We start from the raw sequence: 27,645 nt of genomic DNA, 5'->3' as shown, positions 1-27,645 counted from the left end.
TCTGCACAGACAAAAAAAATTGAAAGAATGAAATTCAGAAGAAAGTAGATAAATAATATTAATAATATATTTTTTGTGGTGGTGGAGGGGGGGATGTGTTCATGTTAAATTAACGAATTTCCCGCACGGATGTAGTTTGGTACGAATTACAGGGAAATGAAGACAGTATTTATTGGTACACTTCCAATTAATTAAATCCATTAAATTGTTAGTGTAACCTAGGCAGTGGTTACCAACCCGAGGTTTCGGAACCCCACAAGGGGTCGCAAATTAAATCTAAAGGGGTTGTGAGATTATTAAAGGGACAGTTCACCCCAAAATACAGATTACAGTGCAAATTCCTTTTAGCAATCGACTTACAATAGGCTATATGGAGAATTTATTATATAATACATTCATAATTTCATTAATATTTATTTGGGTTTAAATGGAGATTTTCTTTCAAGGACATCCTTGTTTCTGCTAAAATTAAAACCAAAATACAGACCTGTAAAATAAAGTGTGGTGTGGACTTAACCAGGCTGTAATTTGGCATTTAAAAAAAGATGCGAATATGACCCATAACCTCACATGAACTTTAACTAAATCAGTAACCCTAACCCTAACTAAAATAATCCTGACCATAACCACCAAAAAAAAAAAAAAACTCAACTGAATGAACTGAAAGAGTGGGATGACTTAATCATGAACCTACCATATATTGTAATGAAAAATAAGGTTGTGTGAATGCACAGAAGTAGTGTAGAAGCATGACAGGGTCATGAAAATCCCACACTTTCTTAGTTCCTGTAGATACAAGGAGCATCATAGGAATAGTGTATGATCTCTGAGTGCTGGAAAGGCTTTTAAACAGTATGTTATTCTTTGATTTTAAACAGTACTCTAGACGGCATCAGCCTGGTGAGCTGCTGATGACAGAAGCAGAATGGAGTTTGGCAGCTGCGGATGAAAGTCTGGTAGTGACAGGCCCGGGTGAGCAGGATCCCCTGGGTCTCCATATCAGTCCTAGCCAGCCTTGGGCTCTGCCTCGGGGGCCCCGGGGCCTCTCATTGTTCCGCAGGGAGGCTGTTTAATTCTCTATAATGAGCCTTGCAATATACCCTGGTGGCCTGGTGGTGACTTTGGTGTGGTTACCTCCTCCGTGCTCCTCCCCCCACCCTGTCTACAGCATTACTCACATGTGGAAGGAAGTACAGCTCAGATCACAACTGAATGTGTTGTTCTTGTGATGTGCCACACTGGAATCAATGCTTCTTAAGCAAAGCTAGAACAAGGAACATTATGCAGTTCTCCATATATAGTGTGGGCGGATATACCTTGCAGGTGCTCTCATCTAGATTGTCAATACCAGTTCGTTCTGTGTGCATCAGCTCCAGACTGTTTCTGGTACATTTATGCTACACATGCTGGGAAAAAACGTGTCACTAGACATTAAAAATGCAAATATGGAGGCTGAATGAGCCTAAATGTTACCCACTAGTCACTTTATATGGATTGGACACCTGCATTTATAATTACTAATAACATATAAATGAGTCCTCTGAAGGTCCTTTTATTGCTCTTTGCATTTAGGGACAGTGCGAAAATTACTGAGGTGGGGAGCAGGCTGAATCTCTTATTTAATTTTATAAAAAAAAAAGTAAGACCCTCCCCAGGGTTATCAAAAACAGTTATTATGAAGGACAAATTAAAATATAAATATGGGGTAAAACAAAAACCTCCCTTGCTCTCCCAATAAAGTTAGACCCCCCCTTCAGTAAAAATAACAATGACACTACTCTCCCTCTTTTCTGACTCCAACTCCCCCACCCATCTGATCATTTTCATACAGTCCCTTACATCTGCAGTGAGTGAGCCCTGAGAAGCTGTGTTCTTTTGAAGGTCTTCACTTGCCTTTGTCCATGTTCTTCATATTCATACAATGATAAAAGTCATGTTGGGCTGATATTTGCTTTTAAGGTCTATACTTACTGTACTGTCTTTAGAGCCAGAGGGCAAACAATGACACAAAGCCTGCTGTACAACACAAAGACAAACAGTGAAAGAAAGACATCTCTGTAGTCAACCACCAACAAAGCTTGTAGGACAACTCCTCATGGTTAGGTGCTGTAGAGCTAACCTTAAATCATCATAGTTCAATTTTATTCATTTATACACACGTTGCTATTGTGATACATCCCGTAGATTTATTCTGAGAATGAAATTACTTGTTTTCTACACCACCTTCCACTCATGCCAATGCATCCTGTCTCCGATGTTAATCTAGGTCAGGGTTCACGGTCAGGGTGCCCTTTGATGGGTGCCCACTTGGGGTGCCAAACAGTCCAGGGCTTTGTTTACCTTCACCCCCACACACACACACACACCACCTCTTCACTTACAATCTCAGCTCAGCTGACATGCACTGACTGAGAACAAGGCGTTTTTGTCCGTCACAGGCCCGTTTGACATTAGCCAGAGCAACAAAGAGAATTCACACTTTGGAGCTGGAACACGACCATGAAAATGACATAACACATGCAGAAGTGACATGTTAATAACTACAGCTAAGCCTGGAGTCTGTTATGTAGAGAGGAACCTGTTCAGACTTAAGATGTTCTAAAAAAATAAAAACCCAAAATACATCTCAGCTGTGTTATTTCTCTGGCCAGGACACAAAGAGGCCAAATTTCAATTTACACCCAATTTGCATTAAATTCCCCCGAGGATGTTCTCCTGTGGACTCAGCTGAAGAACACCCTCTAGTGTTCATCTGAAATCAGTGGCCACTGTGTCGTTCTTTGTGATTCAAAATATTGCTCAAAACCTCTAAAGTGCTTATTTCTTGCCATTTCTGGTTACGAAACAGCAAAACACATAAAGTATATGTGCTTAAAGTCACAACAGACTATTATATAAATACACTGCACTTGGTGTACAGTGCAAAAGAAAATATGGTTTGGTTATACATCTATCTGACTATGTTATAGTGCTATTTAAGCTCAACTTTACAGAATTACAGAATTTTTAATACACTTTTTTGAATTCTAACATCCTATGAAACCATTCTGTCATTCTCTGGTTTTGTTGTAAGATATGGCGGCACCTTCTGAAGACAAAGCTGACACTGCAGTCCAGTAAACAACGTCAGCTCTGTCAAAAAGTGTTGCAACCTCATGTGAAGGCAATTTGTATCGTGACAAGACGAGAAGCCACATGAATCCTGCATTTAATTTATGAGAACCATGCACGGGTTGAGGAAGTATTTAGATACTTTACTGAAGTAAAGGTAGCAACACCACACTGTAAAAACACTTATTACAATTCAAATTCCAGCATTCAAAATGGTCCTTAAGTACGCAAGTGTTATCTGCAAAATGTACTTCAGGTACCAAAAGTAAAAGTACTCAATGTTGAGAAATGGCCCCTGTGAGTGTTGCCATTATCTTATGCATTAGGGTGTAGGTGGTATTTTACTGTTGTAGCTGGTCAAGATGGAGCTAATTTGAATTATTTCACATACTCTTGGGTAGTTTAATAAATAACAATGCATCATATTTCATAAAGTGATGATCTAAGTATGTAAAGAAACTCCAGCTGTCAAATAAATGTAGTGGAATAAAAGTATAAGTATGGCATGAAACAGAAATACTCAAAGTACCTCAAATTCGTGCAGTAGTACCTGAGTACCAGTGGAACCATGTCCAAATGTAGTAGTTTTAAACATCTTTAAAACAAGAATAATTACCATCACCACTGACCCAAAGAGCCATTTTCAAAGCAGTCACATTTATTGTCTTTTTTATACACATTTGCTAAGCAGCCTGTTGTGCTAGCACTTGGCTTTGATAGGATTTACTATGGGATTTCCACAATGCTTACTAAAAAATAAATACAAGACAAAGTGTTCCACAGCTCAAAAATATACAAAGGTTTGAAATTAATGTAAACTTTTTTTTTTTTACATAAGAAACAATTCAACAACCTTTGTGACAATTCCAAAAGTTATTGTATTTACAAGTTTGTACAAAAAAATACAAAGCTGATACCTACAGTATTTAGAGGTTGATCTGACGTCCAAATGAAATGCATCTAGTACCATAAGTTACGCTGTAATTCTTCTTTAGTATTGGTTTTATGTTTTCAAGAACGTTTCAGTCAAGTAAACGAGAAGAGAAAAACAGCTGGATGCCACTAACGTGTGCACGTTCTAGCCTTTGGCAGAAGCATCTGGTCCACTCCTAAAGCGTACTCAGAGTGTGGATATTATTCAAGGAAAAGTCAAACAGCTCCATGTGAAGGTCTGTAAATATCTCCAGGTACAGCTAAAGACAAATGAAACTTCACAAACATCACTTTATCAGTGCAAAAAAACAATAAAAATAATTAAAAAAAAAGGTTGGAATGAAGGTTCACAGACATAACCCATTGTGTACCCTGTTACATGACATTGCATTAGTATGGAGTATCATTAAGGCCAAAATGAAGTTGATATTTACAGTGTACCTATAGGAAAGGACAGTCTTCCACAGGGCGTTATGGCTACATAGACTCTGTCATTTTTGCATAATGGTAGTGATAGTACCATCACTGCAATAAACACCATATATAATATTATTGTGAATATAGGACTCAGGGTGCCAGGGTTACAACTAAAACCTCACTTGTAGCTTATGACTGTTCATGCCATCTTTTAATGACATTAATGAGTTGCTTTCCTATTTGTCTCTGCAACCAGTGTCTGAAATAAGATTTAAAATGTGTCTCTTATAAACAAAATAAGTATCTGAATAAAATATGTTATTAATAGCAATTCATTGCATACTTCCATCCAAAGATTTCAGTTTTAGGTTATTTAAAGGTGTAAACCAAATCAGGGAGGGCACAGAGATTTTCTGCGTCAGTTATAAAAATAAATATATTTAGATTGTTGTGACACAGAAAATATGAAACCGTAGCAGGTTAGATTTTGATGGGGAATATAATAGGCGAGCGTTTGGTACAAAATAGCAGCAAATGCCACATCCCGAAATCCAGAACTTCCTCTTTTCATCACAGATGATAACCTGGCTCCAAATGTAACCCTACATCCTCCATCAAAACTGAAAAATCTCACAAAAACACTCAACTTGCTGAGGCCCAAAGCTGCTTTGTCACTTATTGTCTCTTGTTGAGCAGAGTCAAATAAGGCATATTTGATCCTCCTGAACACTTTCCACTTGCCTCTTTCAACAATTTGTACACACACCAAGTCAGCAAACCACAAATGACCATTAATAAAAAAAAACATGACTTCCTTATTCTTTTACAGCGCTCCTATTTCACGACCTCTGACCTTTTGATCACTTTTTCATCTCCCATGTTAACACCTGCTCCCTTCTTGTCTCCTAAGATTGTCTAGTTAGTGCTTGGCTTTGACATTTCCTGCCTCACCTCTATTTACTCAACTTATTGCATGAGAATTTTAAAATGTTGTAATAGCAAGCTATCTTTGATATAATTTACAATATGCTTTAAAAGGACTGAGTAAAATATACAAACATATCAATATGAAATCGATGTATTGAGGCTTCACATTTTTTCCCTCTGCTGTTTCTCACACAGTGTTAGTCCTGATGTTCAGTTGGGGGTGGTATCAAAATAATTTGTATAACTGGCTTAAAGAAATGCAAAAAGTGTGTGTCTAATTGCATAGGTATTCACAGAATACACACAGTTAATCCAATATATTTTTCTATTTTTATAAGATACTGATAAAAATGTCAAACTGGGAGAGTTTCTTATATTCTGATAAAAATCTGACAGCAGAACAGCTAAGATTTAACATTAATATACTGTAGTAGGGCTGAAGGAAGGCAACCAGTTGGGTGTCGTACATGGCTATGGGTAACGTCCCACAAACTAACCAAAGTTTTTTTCTCTCTGTGGAACTGAACTGGAATAATGTTTTCCTCATCATCAGTCATATGTTTCTACAGAATTTCTACAGATGCTAAATTATCTGGTTCCCTGTTTCTAATGCTAAGTGTTCATATCATCAGGATATTTCTTAGACAGACAGTATGTATAAAACATTTCTGAACACAGGTAAAATTGTTTAAAGTGTCCACAGAAAAACCAACAGGAAACAGCAATGAAACTCAGCCACAATTGGTAAAGTTCCGATGGTTTATCCCTAATGTTCTGTATACAACATTATCCTCATCAATGCTCCTGCCCTCACCACATCTCATATATATTAAAAGTCATTCTGGTCCATTTGTTTGTACTGTAAACTAACAACATAATTTCATACCTTCTGACACTTCTACTCTGTTTTTACTACGTGGAGCCCTGTGATGAGCGGTCGTCATGAGGACTTCCGTCTGAGTTCTCCGCCTCGCCCTCAGAGATCGCCTGCATGGGCGTTGAGTACAGTCTGCTGCGCATGCCGTAGCGGCTGCTGTTGGCAGGCGGGGGGATTCTGGAGCGGCCCTGCCTGGAAGCAGCAGATGTGGGGAAGGATTTCGGGGAGAAGCCCTCTGCGTTGGCTTTGGGGTAAGGGCTGGAGAGCTGATCTGGTCCTGACTGATGCTGCTGTTGTTGCAGGGGGGAGGCGGGCTCTTCATACTGTCTGGGTGACTCCATCAGGGAATCTCCAGGAGATTTAGGAGCGATGGGGCTCTTGAGGATCTCTGCAGCAGACATGCGGTAACTTGATTCAGAGCGGCTTCCCTTTTTAAGGAGCAGCAGTTTGAACTCCTCGTTGGAGGTGCTGGACTTCTTTGCGTTCCTGTAGATGGGCCCGGGGGCTCTGTGCAGGCCTGGCGGAGTCACAGCGGAGGAGGAGGGTGACACCTGTGAGACTGGGGAGCTCACGGTGCTGCTGGGTGGTGTGTTCCCCGATGCAGCACTGAGGCGGTTCCTCACACCCAACTCAGTGGAATCCTTCCTGCCCAACACTTTCCTTTTGGACCTGAACATGAAGAAATCCAATTAAGAATCTCTGTAAACGCAGAGTGAAGACAAAGAAGCTGCTGTCCAAACTGCTTACCTGTGTATCATAGCAAACAGATCCTCAGTGGTCCGAGCTTTGGTGGGTGACAGAAACACACTGTTATCCTCTGGCCTTGGCTCTTCACTCAGAGGGGACACTGCATTATCACTGGGTGTAGAGTCTGTTAACAGAAATCAGGCAACATTTGAATACACCGCATACACCCGATACATTATACACCGGTGGTTACCAGTGTTTCTAGCATGTGACCCCTTAAAAGAATCAGTGCCTAGCTAATGATTATTACCATCATTAATCAAAAGTCCATTACTCTTTAGATTAATCAATTCATTTGTTTAGTCTACAAAATTCCAGAAAATAGTTCCAGGAGTTCAAACTTAAGTCAAATTGCTTGTTTTGTCCAACAAACAGTCCAAAACCCAGAGACATTCATTAAAAATGATATAAAACACAGAAATGCAGCATATCCTCACAGCTGGAACCAGAGAATATTTTGTTTTTTACTAAATGAATGACTTTAAAGACCCTGAAAACGTGTTCTCAATCAGCTTCTTAATATGAGTGGCGGGATATTCTGCTAAAATTAGAACCGTTTTGGTTATTTCAAATGGGGCAAAACTGTCATTTTCTGTCCATTAAGTAATTGGAAACAATGGAAAGGTCAGAAAAGCAGCAGTTTGGAAAAAATATAAAATATACATTTTGTGTGGCAGTCTCGTGACTGCTCAGCATGATCATGCAACCCCTTAGGAGGCGGACCACAGGTTGCTCTACACAATTTCCAAAATCTTTGATCCTGTACATCAGGGGTTCCCAGCCTTTTTTGTACCATGGACAGTTTTTATGTTGACAATCTCACTGCAGACTGGTCGGCCACTCACGAATAAGCCTTGTACTGAGTTAAAAACAAGAGAGAGAGTAGGCCAGTAGAATGAAACTAAACAGGAAACTAGCTAATGCTCTGAGACCCAGTAACGGTCCGTGGCCTAGGGGTTGGGAACCTCTGCTGTACATGACCACAAATGTCAAGGTTCATAACAAATATAACATGCATCAGTGATAAAGACAGCGACAATCTACCTGTGCTGAAGTAATCCTCTGTTTCTGCTGTGGACGCCTCCTTGCTGTCCTGAGAGGCACTTTCGGCTGAAACACTTGATGACTCATTTTCCACTTCTGTGCTACCTTCATTACTGATTGAACTCCCTTGCAACGTCTCTGATTGGCTGTCAGTAGCAGGCACTTTATCAAGACTGTTGGATCTCTTGGGTGAACTGTGCTGAACAGAGAGAGGAGGACCTGGTTTTATCTGACACGGTTCTTCTTCTTCAGACAGCTCAGTTCTTTGCTGCTGTAAAGGCTCCGACTGCGTGCTGCAGTCTCCAACGCAGACAGGCATTTCTACTGACTCTCTGCACGTCTCTCCTTCGTGACCAGTGGTCCTCTCAGGGATGTCTAATGATGGCTCTGATTGCAGTCGGAATGCTGTCATACTCTCTAAAGGAGCCTCTCTGTCCTGCTTGTTCCTCGTCTCACTCTGACATGCTGCTTCTCCATCCGCAAGCTCTTCATTTGAGGTAAACACTGATTCACACGACCCCTTCGAGGATGTGTGATGTTGATGCGAGTTGTGTAACAGGGGACTCTTAAGCTCTAGGGATTTACTACTGGAAAGTGTGCTAGTTAAATTCACAGCGGAACATTTGAGTCTGGAAGTTGTTTTGTACTCGTGACTTCCTTCAAGTTCCTTACTGATGGGTCGGAGCTGTACTGAGTGCAGCACTGTGGGTGTGATGGACATGGAATGGGCGTTATACACCTCTGAGTTAGGGGGCGCTACAGGTTTGGCTGACACTGCAGCTTTTTGTTTGTTTTGGTGAAGGACTTGAATCTGGTTCTTGTAAGCAGAAGTCTTGTTGCCGACACTATGAAGGGCACTTAAGTCGAGGTGTGAGGGAGGGATTATTGGCAGCTCCAGGTCTCTCTTCGAGGTGGCTCCATCCCTGCAGGACAGCGACTGCAGTGACTGCGACGAAAGAGACGACTTCCTCTCTGGGACTTTGGGCTTCCTTTTTCCGCTGGATGGTGACAGCGGTCCAGGAAAGAAGGCGGAGGGTAAAGAGGAGGTGGGGGTTTCTGACTGACTGGAGTAGCCGCTGGACGGGCTGGCCAGGCCTGCCAGCTTCTCTGGAGACGTTAGCTTGAAGTCTCCCTCCACAGATGGAAGTGAGGGGGTGGTGGCTCTGGAGCCAGACTGGGACGTCTGAGACTCAGAGCTTTCCTGTGACTTGATGCATTCGATAACAGTTGTACCTGTTGCTGTGCTGGAGTTTGACAAAGATCGGTAAGGATCGCTGGATTTTAAATCATTCAGGAGCCACAGATCTGCATAGTCTGACTGTACAACCCCCTCATCCTTAAATGAATGTGCATCTGTGGAGCTAAACACGCCTAACTCAGGTAGATCCGCTGAGCCCTCAACCCCCCAGACCACAAGGGGCTCTCTGCCTAGTGAAGAGTTTTCTATATGATCTGGAGAGCCAGACGAAACCAGCTGCAGTTTCCTCTCGTTGGAAGACAGTGGAAGTTGCTGCCCGCAAGTAATCTTTGGTTCTTTCTCTTCAGGGATGTTTCCCCGACTGCATATTTTTCTTAAAGATGAACTCCTCTTAGGCGGAGACGGCTTCACCTTTGGTTTTCTTAAAGAGAGGCAGCGTCTCCCCAAAGTCATGCGACCACTTAGGTCAGACAGGCCACAATCAGAGCCAGGGGCTGCATAGTTATAAGTGAAGCTTTTGCTGCCTTTTAGACCACAGTCAAAGTGCATGGAGGTGTAGTAGCCTTCAGTGTCTACAGAGTAGTGGGAGACGGTGTCGGCTTTCTCCGACAGTGGTTTGTCAGAGTAGCTGCTCTCACAGGTGGCCATGCTGGTGAAGCTTGGGCAGCCCAAGCTGCTCTCAGCCTCTCTGCTCGGCTCAGGGCTGAAGTCCTGTGAGCGCGGAGGGTCCGGGTGGGGGTAACTCCACTCCCCCTCGATGGGGGTGCTGACCCCTACTTCCTCTAATATGTCCATAGCTGTGGAGGAGAAGGAGCCTGCCCGCTGGGTCCTGAGGCCCGGGTAGTGGTCCAGCATGAAGCTGGTCTGGTCATCATTGGTGTGAATGGCAGCGTTTAAGGAGAGCTCAGAGTCACAGTGTGAGGAGCCCGTCAGCGGTGGAGAGGCTGCTGGGGGGATTGTTTCTGAGGTCTGTGAGGGGCAGGTGGAGCTGCTCCCGCTCCAGTTCCCACTTGAGGACTGGTGATCGTCCTTATGGTCCATCTGGCCTCCCAGCACCCCTGCTGCTGAGACGGAGTGGATGGGGCTACTGAAGGTGTCTGAACTGGATGAGATCTCACAGCTGCCCATGTCGGCCTTCCTGGGCAGCTGGGATCTGGTTCTCTCCATCCAGATGCGCTCTGGACTCTCTGAGAGGTTCTTGTACTTCAGGCCCAGCTGTTGTTCAGACATGGCCTGGTCGTCCGTGCTCTCTTCTCCATCCTTCAGAATCAACTCCCCAGGTACAGACAGAAAGTCCTCAGTGTCGAAGGGCGAAAGCTCCTCCTCATCGTCGCTGTCATTATGCTCGTTGTCTATCACCCGGCTCCCATCTCGGGGGAGACTCCGGGAGCGCAAGCGAGCGCCCAAAGAGGCGGTGAACATGGCCACAGCGCTGTCCGGCAGGGAGGAGATGTTGCCTGCAGAGTGGGAAAGGGAGAGGGAGACTCCCTGGCCTCTCTGGGCCCTGATCCTCCTCCGAGACGGCGCTCCTGAGATCAAAAAGTCTTCTGTCTGGCAACCTGAGTCTCTGGTGCTGAGATGGCTGGCCAGCTCCTCATTGGAGGGAGTGATATCAAGACTGGCATGAACTATCACTGTCCTTTCTCTGGAACCAGGAGAGTCATCAGAGTCTGGGAGATGAAAGGAACACAAGGACAATAAGCATACATAACAAACTCAGATACAACTATAGATTAAAACTGAGATGAGCACACTTTATTGCTCCTTATATCACGTTACTTAAACTTATATTTCTGTATTTCAGTGTCTTTGTCACAATAATATAAACATATAAAATCTTATTTTTTTTAGTGGTTTAAGGCGTTGACCATGAATCACAACCGTCGTCCGGCTGCAAACTTTTGTTGTCATTCCCCATTTCTCTCTCTGCTCATTTCCTGTCATCTCTCTACTGTTGTCTGGATAATAAAAGCATGAAATGCCCCAAATATATCGTAAAAAACAGAACAAACTAACACTGAAAATAGGCCTCCTATTACTAGTTGATGTCTCTCATATTTATGTTGCCATATTATAAAGCAGACAAATTCAGCTTTTCTCCTGTAGTATATTGATGTGGAGAAGACTTTAATGACAATAATGCACTGAATTGCTTTGTCTTACTATTAGCAACATTGTCTCTACAATGAAAAAAATGTGATTTAGCACCCTTAACACTAAACCCTTTTTGCTTAAGTGACACCAAGTGTAAAACATTACAGCAAATAAACATCTGCTTTATTTTACTTTAACAGCAGCGGTTTGAATAAAATTTCAGATATCACGTGTGTTTGTGACTGACAGGGAGAGCCTGATTATCGTAAGTCACAATAAGGTACATACCTAAATCTTGCTGCACCTGTCTGGGAACGCCAGCGACAGTCCTCCGTCTCCTCAACTTCCTCCTCCTCTGAAGCACAGACTGCGAGTGGACGAGCGAGCAGCGCACACTGGCATCTCTGTCAAAGCCAACCCCTGCAACGGAGACGGGACATCTGAGGAATCTTTGTTTAGTGGCAACTGCAGCGATTCCTTCTTTAACTCTCACGCTGTCTCGTGAAAAAAATATTTGATATTCTACAAAAATAGCAGTCAGGAGTGGAGGACGGTTATCTGATGGAGCTTAAAGCCACAGTAAGACAAACTGGGTGGAGTTATTTACAACTTGATGTAATGTCTGAGCTGTCAGATTATGAAATGTAAAGTAAAGAAATAAAAAAATGGTAAGCAATATTTGACCTTTACCCAAAACGTGCAAAAAAAAGTCCTGACACAAACAATAAAGTCAGCATGTTGATGGGTTTACTAACCAAAGGAAAAATCCTGCTTTCTTTCAGTTTTGTTGTGTTTCCCTGTTTCCCTGCCTCTCCCTCACCATACGTTATGACTATCATGTGATAGCAGCTCGGGCCTTTCAGCACCATAGCAATCACCGGACTTTGCTTACAATGTGCATTTTCTTCCTCAACTGTCTCTGACTCAGCCAGTGTTGGTGTACAACTCTTCTTTTGAGTCAATGTGAGAGAGAGTAAATAATGTCAGGCAGGCCTTTTCAATGATTTGGACAGAACTAATTAGCATTCAAGTCACAGCATCTTGCCTTGCAATCACATGCACAAAGCGCCGAAGCATGAGAAAGAAAGTTAACGGGGCACAAAGCATGACTTGCACATTGAGAGTGATTCTCTGTGGCAACATGAATGCCTTTGATAATGATGAGGTTTTATAATTAAGTGCAGAATTTCCAAATTTCTTGCAAATATTGAATGCTTTTGTAATGCAGAGAAAGTAAACTCTACACACTGTACAGTGTTAATGAGGAGTGCCAAAACTCCGCAATGAGGAGAGCAGTAGTGTGTGTAGGGGTAAACAGCTAGCTTTGCACTATCAAATTTTCAAAAATACACCTAACAGCACCACTAAAGCTCACTAATTAAAATGTTATATCTACTTTGTTTAATCCGTACACAAACCAAGGACCAGTGGTGGTTTTATGGGGAGTTCGGTGCTGTAACGATTTCTTTCCTGGCGCAAGGACTTCTCTGGTGTCTTGAAAACCACAGCAGTTTTTAATTTGATTGATTGATTTAACAAATAACGTGTTATTACTAAGTTTAGGAGGTGCTGGTGGGCTTATTTTTTACCTTTTGGACAGAGCCAGGGTAACTGTTTCCCCCTGCTTCCAGTCTTTATGCTAAGCTAAGTTAACCATCTCTTGGCTGTAGCCCTATATTTAACAGACAGACATGACAGTGGTATCAATCTTCTCATCTAACTCTAAGCAAGAAAGCGAATAAGCGTATTTCCCAAAAATATCAAACTACTTCTTTAAGTAAAGCTCCAGAAGAGCTAAAGAAAGCTAGCATTGCTGAGGGACAGAATGACAATCTCTCCTAGCAAAGAAGTTTAAGAAATCTACACCACAGCTCAGCCCTATCACAATAAATAGATTCAGATATAAAACAGTGAGAGCTTTAAATTTACCGGTCACATTAATGGGGATGACACATGAGTTGATGACTTGGGAATTGCTTTTCATTCTTTCCTCTGGGGTGGGCAGCGGCAGGGCTTTAGACCAGTTAGTCTGCTTGTCCAGGGTGGAGGGGATGTTAAGGATGGGAAACTTAGACCGGTGACCTAGAGCCACCCCGTCAGTGTCGGGGTCAGAGGGCGCAGCCTGCAACAGATGGATATTTGCATGGTTAGGTTGTTAGGATTAGGTGGCATTGCATGAGAAATGGTACGGCAGAGTTAAGAATGATCAAACTCAGCTTCAGAAGGGGGCATATGTAGAGTACAGTGATTACACTTATTGTCAAAGTGTTTATCTGGGAAAGAGCTAGAGGCTAGATGTAGAGATTTGTGTCTTATCAAACTGCAACAAAGACTGCTTACTGTCAGAGCAGAGGTAGATCAATACACATGACCTTCCAGGAGCTGAGTTTTATGTTGGAGCGCAAAGAATTCAATAAGTAATGGAAATAAAAAGCATGCTTTAGAGAGAGAGAATGGAAAGCACAACAAACACTCGAAGAATCTATTCAGCAGGCTTCATGCAAAAAAAAAAGCAAAGGAGAAATTTAGAATTTAAAACATGTCAAAATCAGGAAATATTGTTATAGCTGCAAAAAAAGTTCATAGTTCTGACCACCTGACTGTAGCCAAGCTTGCCAGACCATGTACAGCACATGTCATGATAAATACTAATTCTGCTTTGAGAAAAAGAGACAACTACTACCTCACAGGACAGAAATGTGACAAACAGTCATTTCCAGTCACTACATGCTGGTTTGGAAACTCTTAGCTCATGCTCCGACAATCTGTGGCACCTAAAGTGACTCTGCTGCATAATAATGAGTCTCCGGAAATATTTGAGAGGAAATACTTCAAGGCAGCGTTCCTCTGAATGGCAGCTTCAGTATCAATCACTGCACAGTCCTCCCCTCTGACTTCTCCACAAGTCCACATCCCTTTTCCATGGGCCTCCTCAGACTTTCAAACTTAAATACTGTAGATCCCCTATCACCTATACCTCCATGCTAAATGAATTTAGGCTATTAAGTTCTTACCTTGAGATTCCTACAGAGAGGCACATGTGAAACTGGGAGTGATTCTCAGGCTGAACTGGTTCCCACCTTCACAACCCGAAAAACCTCCCACCCCCATTTAAAGGCAGCTCTCGAGCCTTTGTGCTCTCTGTTCCCAGCAGACCAATGAGACCCTGACAAAACCCTGGTCACAAAAGAAATCGGTTTCCTTGGAAACTTCTCCCAACTAGTAGGGAAAAAAAAAGTCAAAAGGAGAGCATTTACAACTGATTTGTTTCGAGAACAGAAAGGTGGTTTTCGAAGTGCAAAGAGAGGAAGAATGAGCGAGACGAAGGAATGAAAGAAAGAGACGGTGAAGGAAAGGGAAGAAGAGTGGACACGTACAGGATGGGAGAAAAAAAAGGAGTGGCAGTGTTTGGTGTTTGCCCCTGTCCTCGGGCTCATTTCTTTTTCACAGTGGGCATCAAGCACGATATATTTGCTGAAGAAACAGCAAAGAGAGAGAAACATGAGGCTGTCAGCTCTCTCAGGGATGGGTGCAGCGAGGAAACCGCAGCACTGAAGGATCATGGGTAATCACAGGCGCAAGCTTGGAGAAGTCGACCCTATCATTAGAGAAACCCTGGCTGCGGGGCGGCTGTGACTGTGGCCCTCACACACACATTCCTCACATACTGCACGCTCAAAGCCCGGCCCTTCACATGAACTCCAACAACAACTGTCTGGAGTACGTAAATGTATGACGTGTCAGCATGGGTGAAACTTTAAAGTGGTGCTCTCCTTCAGTTTCACAACAAACATGTTGAAAAGCTGCATGCATTTGAAAGGAGATTCATTATGTAAATTAGAAGGAGTCGAACAAACAAGAAGAGGTAAGGAGTTGTGAAATGAAGTGTTAGAAGGAGCACACAGGAGCCAGGAGGGAGGGAGGGACCACTACCTTTCTGCTCCAGGGAGAGAAGCGGCAACATTCGGTAGGGGAGGAGGAGCGGGTGGATTCAAACTGAATTACAGGGCAAAAACAAAAAAGGACAAGAAAACCAAATGACAGAAATGAACATGGAGATATTCAACATACACATGGACACAAAAGACAACAATACTGGGGGAAAAACAACCCTTAATGAACGATTTATTATCGAGGTGATAAAATATAAATATAAATTCAGGGCTGTCAAATTAAATTTAAACAAGCATGCTCCGCAAAGACCACGTGAAACACATTACAAACACATTCCACTTCCCTCTTTACCTGTGTTTGTGCTAACTGAGTTGTTGCATCTCTAACAAGTCTCTCTGGCTGCTTGGAGGGAAATATGTTCATTTCACTTCAAAAGTACATGAAAAATCTGTGTGCAGCAAGTAAAAAACAAAACTGTTATAATAATTTGATAAATTAAAATGATCATTTAATATGGCCACCTTTGGACCTTTTAATGTATTGACTGGTTCCGTGACTTCCTTAAAATCAGATTAAAATGTACAACATGTACAAACTGTACAAGAAGAAAAGCTGTTAGGGTCAAAAGAGAGTATAATGTTAGTCGCCTCACCGTTGTCAAATTTATGCCCCTGTTTTCTTGCCTCTGGACAATGTGTGGGGAAGAGTACATGGGCATCGGGGGCACCGCCGATATCGAGATGGTTACTCTCTGCTCTCTGCTGCCCGACCGTCTCCTCTGGTGATCTGCAACAAGAATCATGTAAAACACTGAAGACAATCTGTGTGTAACCTCCCCACATACCCACACACATACATAACATCTGATTGGAAGGAAGGGGAAAAGGTGAAGCGTTTCCAACATCTACTTAAAGGGATAGGTTCACGTTTTTTCAAGTCTATCCCAAAACAATATCCACATGGACAGAAGAAACAAGTGAATGTGAAAATGTGAATCTATCCTTTAACCACAGATTGGAGGAACAAGGAAATAAAGAGGTTGGACTCAGCACAATACAAAGCAATAAATACAAAAGGCCTGCAATGCATACTGCCTTTGTGAAGCTTATAATGATCAACTTTTGTTGTTGAACTCTATTGTCAGTGTAATTAGCTTTGTTATATTGGATTGCATTAAGTGTTCCTGTTAATTTGTCCACCCATCCAAGGGGATAGAACAAAATCATTTGTGCACATTTCCATACAATGCAATCAACAACAACCACACAAATGATCATCTAAATAATTACCAGAGATTAATGAACTCCTATGTGACACAGGATCTTATAAGCTTCACAAAAATATGACTGACAGATGTAATGGATTGCACAGGTGTTTATATTATTGTGTTCACCCCTGTAAAAGAACACTTTCAGATTATGTCATCTAATGGCTCACACTATCCTCTACTGCTCTTACAACAAGGATGCAGTTGCAAAACATGTCCACTAGAAGGCAGAACAACACCAGAATAACAGGGTACCAATGTGTACCAGAAGTGACTCAATGAAATAATGGAGAGCAGATTAATTGGTAAGGACAGAGCGAGAATGCAAGCAAACTTAGTTGCAGCTGTTTGGCATTGCTTCTGTGTGGTGGTCACACTGAGTGTGAGAGGGGCCTCACCTCGGTGCACGGCCCACAGGCTGAGGTTGGCTTGCCTGTGGAGCTCTTCTACACATGCTGGCCGTGTGGAGGGGTAGAAAATGTTCCTCTGCTGGTGCCAGGGAGCTTGGTAATGTGCCGTCAGCTTACTCTCCACATCCAGGTTAGACACCGCTGTCAAAGGGAGACAGATCAGGTCAAACAACAACTAAAGTGTGTGCAAATGGAGCAACAAACAACAGAAAACATACAAACTGTAGCTGCAACACAAGTCATCAACATCCCAGGACAGTATTTAGATGGAACACTGAATTATTTTCTAGGTGTTTTGACTACTCGTCCTCTGTGACAACTGTTTAGCAGGGGAAACAAACTCGGCTCACATTATCACTTCAAGTACTCTTTATCTTTGATAAATGAGGTACAGCACAAGTCACTGGATCGACTGCAAATACTGTGTACGTCAACAGATGTAATGGAAAAGCAACTCGCTGTCATTACAAGGGGCCGCCTGCTGAGCTCCACGGGTACTGGTAAGGAAACCTTTAAATTTCCACTCTGGCATTTTTGAGTGATTCACTGGTTAAGATCATTAAGGTGAACTCCGCAGCCTCAGACAAATGTAACTAATGAGCTTACCATTACAGCGACAATGTGGTGCCATGAGAGCAGCTGAGGGCTAAAAAATGTTTTGCAATCTGAGGTGGAGATGAAATACCGTCTCATATTAGAGCCGAAGCCTGAGAAAGAAAACCAGGACAATTAGAGCTAATGTTAACAGGACAATAGCCTGTTTACTAATGCAACGCTATTACCGGCAGCCTAACAACAGGTATTAATGCAACCTGATACTGTGACTTTCATCCTCTAAACATTGACCAGTACCTGCACTAATCTCACTGCTCCCCCTTGTACCTCCTCAGGTTACAGAGAGGGAGACGCTCAGCTCTCATATTACACATAAGACATGGAGGCATGGAGGGGCTGGACGAGGGGGAAAAGTTTGAGTTTTAAAGGAGCTATTTAGCATTTATGCTATTGCTTGTTTGGATGCTGACTGCTTAAAATATAAGTAGAAGTAGTTTATAGTATAGTTATTGGTAAGTATGTGCAATAAATAAGATAAACACAGGAGTAAAGAACAAATTAACCCCCCCCCCCACACACGCTTTTAGAAATAGAAATGACAGCATAAAAATAACAGTACAGTCAGATAATAAACAGCATAAAATAAGACTCAATCAGGCACTGGTGTGAGATAAAATCTTTTACAACTGTAGGAGAATCTAAGGGGGATTAGCACTGCTAAGCCTTTGCTTTAGCAGACAAACACATCAGTCAGTCTTCCCCTACCTGGAGGACATTTCTGGGCTTGTCCTTGACCTGGCAGCTTTGCTGAAACACACTCTGCCTGACCCCCATGTCTGCTAGAAGGCAGCTTTGGCTGAGCACCCTCCAAGTTTGCTTTGTAGTCCAGCCAGAAGCCAACTTTAGTCTGTTTCACTCAAAAAAGACATAATTCAACTGCTTATCGTGGCTACCAAAGGTCAGGAAGGCAGAGTGCAGCATCACACTGAAGGTAAGCCTGCTGCGCCATTTGTAAAGTGATTTTCTAGCAGCACTACTACTGTGAATTCTCTGACAAGTCCTTTCCAAGAAACGTGGTGCCATGCATGCAATCCCCGGGAGAGGCAGTATGTCTATCTGTTACCCAGAGACAACTTGACGTTTTCCATCAAACACCCCAGAGTGATCTAAAAGCCCTCTGTGGTGACCCTGTTGACCTGAAAACAAGCTCTGTGCTCTGTCTCCTGCTCAGCTGTAGATGCTGGAGGTAAACTCATCAAAGGGTAGATCTACATGTGTGGAGCAGCGCTGCTTTTCACACTTATTTGCTTCCTTGCCGAGAGTTAAGATTGAGAAGATTGATACCACTCCCACACAGGCAGAGGCAGACTAGCCTTTTCCCCAACTTCCAGTCATGGAAGTTATGCTAAGCTGAGCTAACCAACTCAAAGAGAAATTGTAAGCAACAGCTAATAAAATGTGTTGAATTAGGAAAACATTTATATTAAAGGAATAGTTCAACATTTTGGGAAATTTGATTTTTTGCCAAGAATTAGATGAGAAGATTGAGATCACAGATCTGGGAGCTTATTATGTAGCTAGAGCCAGGGGATAGTTAGCTAAACGTAGTGCAAAAACTGGAAGCAGGGGGAAACAGCTAGCCTGGCTCTGTCCAAAGTTCAGAAATGTTCCTGCCAACACCTCAAAACTTGTTGTTACAGCATGCAAGTCTAAAACCAAAACATTGCGAGATACACAAACAAGATAAAACGTGTTAACATGTGAGCTTTAAATGTGCTGGTGGGTGTATTTTTGAACTTTGGACAGAGCCAGGCTAGTTTTTTTCCAAAATGTCAAACTATTCCTTTAACATTGTGATACTGACCTCAACCATATGACTCAGCCCTATGCGCCTTAGATTCTAGGGTCTGTGGACCTCTACTGGAGGGGTGAACAACATTTTTCCAAAAGATAGTCCTTCATTTTGTGTTTTGCTGATGGCGAAGGAGAGCGTTGTCTAACACTTAGCTCCAAAATCTTCCATGGCTGTTTTATAGGGTTGAGAACTGGTGACTACGACGGCTATAACGTATGATTCACATCTTTTTCATACCCATCAAACCATTCAGTGAGCCCTCATGTCCTGTATGGAAGCATTTGTCGTTAATTTCCGTTACTCTGGTGTTTCCTTTGATTTGTCACCCATCTTTATGGTGCATGCAATATGTGTGTGGCAATAAACTATGCAACACAAGCCCGCAATATTTCCAACTTGAAACAGCGCAGCAAATTGTGATGCATTTCTTCTGCGAACTGTGGTGAGATAAGTGAGCAATCACTGATGTGTTGGAAGGTATGTCAGCAACTCCCCTCCCTGCCTCCCTGCTGGGTTATGAACTTTTAGCCCCGCTGTAACACCCTCAACATCTCCAGCAAACTAAAAACCCATTTGACAACAACAATAACAACAACTAGGACACAGACTGTGTTCTCTATGCTTGACTCTATTTAACTTTCCTTGTTTTTGTCTTCCTCCAGCTTAAAAACACATAAACACTTCCTTTCATATTGCTCAATGGAATCTGTGACTGTTAGTTTAGTGAGGCCAAACATATACAACCTTTAAGAGGCATTTAAAGAGGTTTTCATGGAGACAGAGGTCCATATGGAAATACCCTTAAACGGGAGAGCCGTGGCCAGCTGTTAACCCAAATAAGGCCAAAGAAAACACATCAACACATCAGCCATCAGTCATCTCTTTGACCTCTTAGCAGCTTTCTCTTTCTTTCACATCCAGGCTGAATGACCTCCAACATGGCCGTATTGAGCCAAATGAGCCACATGGCCTCAGGTGAGAAGAAAAACAAAAACTCCAAGACAGTCTGACGCTTTACTTGATTTCCACGGTATGCTATGAAACTCTCCTCTTTTGAGTTTTATAATAAGCAACACTTGTCTGCCATTCGTCTTCCTCCTTACTTATTTTCACTAAGAGTCATCCTGTGAACTTTCCCGGAAAGGTGAAATCAAGCACTATATTATCTGCCTATCAATCTCTTCTCCTCCTCCTCCTCCTCCTCCTCCTCTTCATCTGCAGCAGGATCATCCCCCAATAACCTCATCGCTATCAGCCCTGCCAGCAGGCCTTCAGGCCAGGAGAAGGGGGGATGAAAGCCTGCATCCTCAGTCTGTCTCTGCCTTTGCCTTGTAATTTACTCAGCATTGGCCCAGACAGGAGCCAAGCCAAACCCCTTACACCCACACTCACACACCTACAATTTACCAGCGGCCTGGGAAAACACAGCCGCAGATGTCCGTCATTAGGTCACACAAAAACTTTTTCTGAACTTCTTAGAAAAGGAAGACAGGTGAGCGTGGACTGTGCTCAGTCAGCTCTGTGTATGTGATGTGAGTTAGTGTGTTAAATTAAAAACTTATTCAACAAATAAAGTGGGAACTTTTGCACAGAAAAAGCAAACAAATATGATTATTTTCAGATAGAGGGGGGGAAAAAAAATCTGACGTTTTGGCCCTGAAATGCTTTTTCCGTGAGCACAGACCTTTCCTACTGAACAGACAATGCAGCAACAACTGGGCGTCATAGCACGTTGGGTTTCCCCGCAGTTGGGTTGTACTCACACTCTGTAACACAGGTTAAACTAACCAAGCAAAACAACCACGCAAATGCCTCCAGCACAAGCTGAAGAGAAGAACACTTTCGTCTCATCATTTCTCATCTTGTCATCTTGTGACAACGCTCAAACAAAGCGCAGACGTGTTTGTCTAACCACTGCGGTCGAAGCAGCAAGTTGTGCATGCAGAGCAAAAAGAAATGGGAGGCACATGTAGCTCAATTAAAGCCCCAGTAAATTATACAGTACCTTGGGATGTGAGTGCAAGGCAGCATCCTAGAGCCATGACAGAGCTGTGTGGTTTTAACTCAACAGCATCAGTGAGACATTAAATCAGTCAGTGTCTCTCCCTCAGTCACCTCAACAGAGACCCTGTATCCCTCATGTCTTTACAGCAACGTCCCTCGGCTCTACTGCCACACTGACCTACAGCTCCACTGAAAACATCTGCTCACACTCCTCCCCCATGTCCCCTTCCCCACCAAGCGCTGTGTACAGATGGTCCAGCCAGGCCTTGACTTGGGCTACCACTAATCTGTTTATGGTCTGCTACAGGAGAGTAGGAGTGTTAATCCAAACCGCTGAAACAACACTGACCGCTTAACCCACAGTGGAGGATCATGGAGGGTGTAGAGGAATGCCAAAGGATGCGCAGGATGGTGGATACTTGAATCCGTAAATCCAATATTATCGCATTCAAGTACCAGTGTGTTATTGTTCTTAAATTAACATAATAAATCACTGGTATACTCTGAACAGTATTGTGCTGTATATCACAGAAGATGGAAGAGCTAGAAAACAAAATACTCAACGGACTATTTCATCATTCACCTGCACACTAAATCTAAAAGCATAATTGCACGTTAACATATAGATGCATTTCAGTATACACTGCAGTGCAACAGAACAAATAAAAAAAATGCTGCTCACCTGAACTGGGCAAGAAACAACGTGTAAACAGATACTCATCAAATTTCTGAGAGAATTATCTGCATCTTTCCAGTTACCAAAAACCTAAAGCTCAAAACTGAAATCTTGCTGTCACGGAAGAAAACCTGCTCCCCCCCCCCCCGCAAAAAACAAAACAAAACAATGCTGCTGTTCCACTGAGTGTTGGTGGTCAGCGGCTGCAGAATGAGCTCTGATTAGTAAAACACAAAGAGTAGAGTCCCAATGCAAGCAGGCACAGAATAATACCCGTCTCCCCGGTAATCCGCTCTGAGCCCACATCCTCCCAGCTGATGGTGATGTCGCTGCTGCTGACCCGCTGCAGCAGGTGGGGCACAAGATTGTTTACATTCAGGGAAGAGACCAGGCTAAAGCCCGCAGACCTGCTGAGATGCTCTGCTGAAGGAAACCCTGAGTGGAACAACTGCAACAACTTTGTTTGGGATGTAAGTTGTTGAAATGTGAAAACATAATGAAAACATAAATACAGCATTGAAGAGTGGGAGCATGTGTAAGCACATAAGCTGTGTTTTTGTTGTTGTTGCACAAAATAATGTATGAACAATCCAAATTTTTGTTTCTATCTGACAGAAAAATAACATGATGCCTTATGATGATGAGTTTTATTTCATGCAGTCTGGATCCTACATCTCCCATAATGCAACCAATAGCATCATTTCATTTGACGCCTTCTGCCATGGTAAATGTCTTTTAAACTCCATGCCCTAGTTTGTAACTCAGCCCAAGCCGACATATAACCCTGATTTTCTCTACCTCCAGAACCACAGAAGACATTATACATTATTATTTTTCACAGGTTGAGTAGTGTTCTTCATGACGAGTAAACTGACCTTTATGTGTGAAGTTGGTGGCATGCCTCTTTAAAAAATGAATCCATGATCAAAACTATTGCTGATTAATTTTGTGTCGACTGAATAATCAATTATTCGACTAATTATTTCAGCACAAATCATGTTTTTAAGTGAGAAACTTAGTTGCAGTGCAAGAAACTAGACCTCTTTCCTTCCTCTCTCTCTCTCTGTCTCTCTCTCTTCCTATGCACTGCATGTTTATGCCACCACACCTTTTCAAATGGGCTCTCCCTCACCTCACCTGGAGCTCTGATGTGGGAGAGCAGGTGGGCCCTGTGACCTCTGCTTAGAATGTGATGCTGGGAACCAGGAGGCCAACAGGGGGGCTAAACGACCCATTGTTGCAGCCTGATGCTGCTTTCAGCTACCTGCAGGTACCACAGCAAAGGACTGCTAAGCTGTAATCAAACCACCGGTTGACTTCCTGAAGTGCTTTACTGTCCCTCAACACCAGTCATTTAATTACCTGGTTGAGGCATGAAAAACAGCCCCCATTTTGACAGCTGATTCTATTTATGGTCTTGTAAACCGTGTAACATTTTCAGTCATTTATTCTTTAATTCAACACGGTGAAACTTGTGTGAGATGACATCACCACAGCAAGAAAAGCAATGCAGGTGTGAGAAATTGCTTTTGTTTAACTGTAGTGCGTCTGCTTGTATTTTCTGACTTGAGGTCACAATGTCAGCACGCACTGGCACTGCCGCAAGCCCACACACGAAAACTCATCTGGTGGTGGAATTAAATCATACTTGTTCTTCAAGAGACGTTGCCTTACGCTCAGATTTTGGATCAGCGCCTGGACCACCAAACTGTCTGTCTGCTCGTGTGCTGGGAGGTACAGTGAGGGTGGAAATGAAGAAAGAGTGGGGAAATCCCATCAGATTTCAGTTTCCAGTATAAAAGATGAAACAAATTGCATTACCTCACAATAAACACAACGTTTGGCTGATTGTAAATGATGAGATAGATGGGTTACTTGTTACACTATAGATATTCAGTACAGTATCTGAACCATAACATGGTAATGGACCAACACATAGACCTCCACACAAATAGCTTGGAGAGACAAAAAATATATTTCAACAACAGGAAAAAAACTCAAACCCACATCACTTACGACTTGAACCTCAAAGCTTCCCTCTTGTGACACACTCTCCAACAGAGCTATTACGTTTCTAATGTTTATCCATTTCCTAAACACACACAGTGCTTAAACAACTATGACTAAGAATTATTTTGGACAATATCTGAAACCATACTGCTCCTCATGGGACATTTCCTCACAATGAAATCCTCCTGAAGCTCACCCAAAGCTGTAGAAGAGGTGCGGTGTACGGTGGAGGCCTGTTTGCTCAGCTGCTTCATATTACCACTACAAAGTCCAACAGCAGGCTGCGGTGACTTTGAAGTACTTTCCATTTTGAAACCTCCAGAGTGGTACATATTGCAGGGTAGGCACGATGCCAACGAGAAGATCTCTCACTCTGACGAGAGAGAGAGCGCAGATTCTGGCGTTTTTTAGGAAAGAAGAACATCCTTCTTCTTCTGTTATGCGATGGTTAAAATGTCTGACATGCTCGGAAACATGGTATGTTCGTGAGAGCAAAAGACAAGAGTTTGTAGATATAATAAATAGGACTGGGGAGAAAGGGTGATCTGGAGGAACAAAAAGTGAAAGCGGATTTGGATAGTAAATGGCTTAAGAACATAGATCTACTGACACCTGATCAACAGCATATTTAAAGCTGCATTAATCATTATTTTCATATTAAGAATATATTCAATTACTATGTATAATGTGAAAAAGGTCGTTGGTAGACAAAAAATAATCATCACCGACACTCCAGTTCCCTTCGGCTCTACAGAGCATTTTAGCATTTTTCAGCTCATTGTTTTAGCTAACACATTCGCTATAACAACTTTATAAGGGTATAATATGTCAGTGTTGTGCTTACAGCTTGTTTTACAGCCCTCAAGTGACCAACAAAACAGTTATTGCTGCTCTAACATTTGCACCAGCACAAAGACAGTGATTACAAGAAAATGTTTGCAAAATTATGCATATATGCTATTCACAAAAATCCAATAATTCGCAAAGCACTCTGAAAAGGACAAAGCTAACTCTGTAGTTGAAATAACTTTTACTGTAATAATACTTTTATTCCCAGAGCTGGTAGAGGTTAAACCAACAATTAGAGCTGCAACAGACAAATATTTTCATTATTGATCAATCTGCTGATTATATTCTTGATTAATCAGTGAATCATTTAATGTGCAAAATGTCAAAATAGAGTCCAAGGTGACATCTTGAAATTGCGTCTTCATATGCGTCTGAACAACAGTCCAAAAGCCAAACACATTCAGTTTATAATGATGCAGCAGTCAGGACCAGCCTGCCCTCATTCAGGGAGAATGGAGCTCTTTATTGCAGTTATGCAGTGTAAATAATCAGTAATAATAGTCACGCTGATCAGCTCAAACAGGAAAAGTCTTGATTTACACATATCAGCCATAGTGAAAACAGTGATGAAATCATCTAGAATTTACTTTAAGCAGATCTTCCCCTGATTCAAATCTTTGAAAGAAAAAATGGCATTCATACCCACTTCACTTCTGAATAAACTCTGCTTGTCTGTACTGCAAATGTTTGTTACGCTGTCCTGTCTCAATACAATCTGACCTCTTGTTTACAAGCATCCACTCTTTGACTCACACTCGCTGAGCAATGAAAAGCAAAGCCACGGCATGACAAAAACTGTGAATGAGAGCAACTCCCAGCTTACAGAGACGGTCATTTCATTTTTCTGTCCTTTATGTGCACGCTCAGCGGGGTCAGCAGGGGTCAGGGCCCCGCATTCAGCAACCTTTTACCTCTTGACCTCTAGACACCTCATTATTAGGTCTGCACACAGACTGGGAGGTCAGCTCACGTCAGTAAACACTGAAGTAAATCACTAGCTCATTGGCCACTCATCCACTCCACTTGCCCTCTTCTCTAGCACAGTAAATGCTATAGATATTTTAGAGTAGATATAGAGTTTTAATAGGCTTAAGGATAAAAACAACCCATCTTTTTGTTTTTAACATTGATTTTGGAAATAATAACTGTGTTGATAATGAGTAAAAACCAAAACAATGCTTTTTTGTAATTACTGCCCTGAGAAAATGTTCTAGGACAAGAAACTCCTCCCTGACATTAATACTGACCAGAAAAGCAGTTCTTTAGAAAAACAGAACACAAAACTGTAAAAAAGAAAGAAAAGAAACAGCGTATCATCCTAAGTTCACTTAAAATTCCCCTTCCCCTTAAATTAGCACGGAGTTCATTTTACAGCTCTGTCCTCCTGATTCGCTATAGAGGCCTCTGGGAGGCTGCAGCACACCCTCTCATATCACATCATTTAACAGCCTTTGAGGTCACAGCTGACTCCTATTGGGCTGTAATGGCTCTCCCGCTGAGCTTGGCTCAGGTCTCTGCTTTCGCTAGACCTTTGAAGTACTCACACACACTTGCGCCCAGCCTCAGCAGAGGAGGAAGGGGTGTGTCTGGGCTGGTCCGTGCTGAAAAAGCTCTCTGGGTTTCTGTACCCTCCAGGTAAACCAGGCCTATTAGTCTCACAGATGAAAATGTGGTGCCCTTTGACCCCCTGCTTTTGTTCAGTCTGCGCTCCCGTCTCGCAGGCACCTCAAGAAAGGCGGGAACTCTTGGTAGGAGGCTAAAAAACAGAAAGAGTTCCTGGCTTTACTGGAAGTAAGGGCAGTGTTAACCACGAGGTGGAGGATAATGAAAAACCTTGAAGTCAGAACAAGGGAAAAGGTAATGTGAGCAGCCTCTGCACGGTCAGCTCTGTCAACATGAGCTCGAGTGCTTACGGGAATATGGCTGCATTTAAAAAGGTGAAACAAAAGTATTTTCTCCAGACAGGATGAGCGGCCCAGAAGCGAATTTACCTTTCCATGAGTACAAAGCCAAGAAAAACAAGAAAAGAATAGCAAAGGAGATTCATCTTTCATCAGCCTGTTTCTCTGCCAAACCAACACACTTCAGTGAGCTTTTTGTTCCTGCATGTCGTATAATTAAGTGTGCATCATGCTGACTCTATACTGTAGACATTATGTAATTTCAAAACAATACCATGGGCATGACACTGCAACATAAAGCATAGATATGTATTTCATTTCATGCCTGTTTTTTCATCAGACATTTAAATTTTAATGCATACTAAACAGAAAATAGGGTAACACTTAGTGTAAATGTTGTTAAGGCCTTTAGGCCTGTTAGGCCTTTTTCACAGCAGGTGTTTAGACTTCGTCTTGACTTTTTCCTACTTCGTCATAGTAGGAAAAACACAGGTGTTACTAATAACGTTAACAATGGCTCTTTACTATTCAAGTGCATAACATCAGGCCCCCGAAAGTGACCCTAATGAAATTCAGCCATCATTAATTTTATTATGTGGTGGTCTTGGGTGAAAAAGGCCTATCAATCACCTGAGCTGAGCTGAATAAAACTAATCTAGACACATCTCATCTTGCTGTAAATGTAGTTAGTAGATTACGGGTTAAACAACTGCCTCATTAATTAAATAGGTGGTCTTTGATGTGTGTAGCACTACTGCTCGTTTTAATAAGTCTAATAATATAGTTCATAATATTCAATTATTTCTTCCGACGTTAGCGGAGGTGCTCTATATCTCATGTGAGGAGCGGCACGGTGCCTCCACTATAAAACACTGC

The 27,645-nt window shown here is 42.4% G+C and overlaps 1 protein-coding gene across 5 annotated transcripts in view; it reads right to left on the bottom strand.

Moving 5' to 3' along the window:
* Nucleotides 1–3,747: 3,747 nt before the first annotated feature.
* nhsa (Nance-Horan syndrome a (congenital cataracts and dental anomalies)) overlaps nt 3,748–27,645 on the bottom strand; it is a 58,081-nt gene continuing 34,183 nt past the window's right edge. The window contains exons 1-9 of one of the 5 annotated variants that reach the window (XM_044198677.1): nt 21,335–21,530; nt 16,908–17,060; nt 15,895–16,028; nt 15,282–15,344; nt 13,278–13,470; nt 11,637–11,768; nt 8,057–10,924; nt 7,013–7,136; nt 3,748–6,934 (exon numbers count right to left, since the gene is read on the bottom strand). In XM_044198677.1, the coding sequence (XP_044054612.1) occupies nt 6,301–6,934; nt 7,013–7,136; nt 8,057–10,924; nt 11,637–11,768; nt 13,278–13,470; nt 15,282–15,344; nt 15,895–16,028; nt 16,908–17,060; nt 21,335–21,371 (4,338 nt within the window). In that variant the 5' untranslated portion in view covers nt 21,372–21,530 and the 3' untranslated portion in view covers nt 3,748–6,300. Of the gene's footprint in view, nt 6,935–7,012; nt 7,137–8,056; nt 10,925–11,636; nt 11,769–13,277; nt 13,471–14,031; nt 14,336–14,362; nt 15,262–15,281; nt 15,345–15,894; nt 16,029–16,907; nt 17,061–21,334; nt 21,531–27,645 lie in introns of those variants that run through there. The other 4 variants (XM_044198675.1, XM_044198676.1, XM_044198678.1 and 1 more) reach the window with 4 other exon arrangements.

This window comes from Siniperca chuatsi, linkage group LG6, assembly GCF_020085105.1.
Source record: "Siniperca chuatsi isolate FFG_IHB_CAS linkage group LG6, ASM2008510v1, whole genome shotgun sequence".
Classification (NCBI taxonomy): Eukaryota; Metazoa; Chordata; class Actinopteri; order Centrarchiformes; family Sinipercidae; genus Siniperca; species Siniperca chuatsi.
The sequence above is the reverse complement of the archived record's forward strand: the minus strand, read 5'-3'. Positions and strand labels throughout refer to the sequence as shown.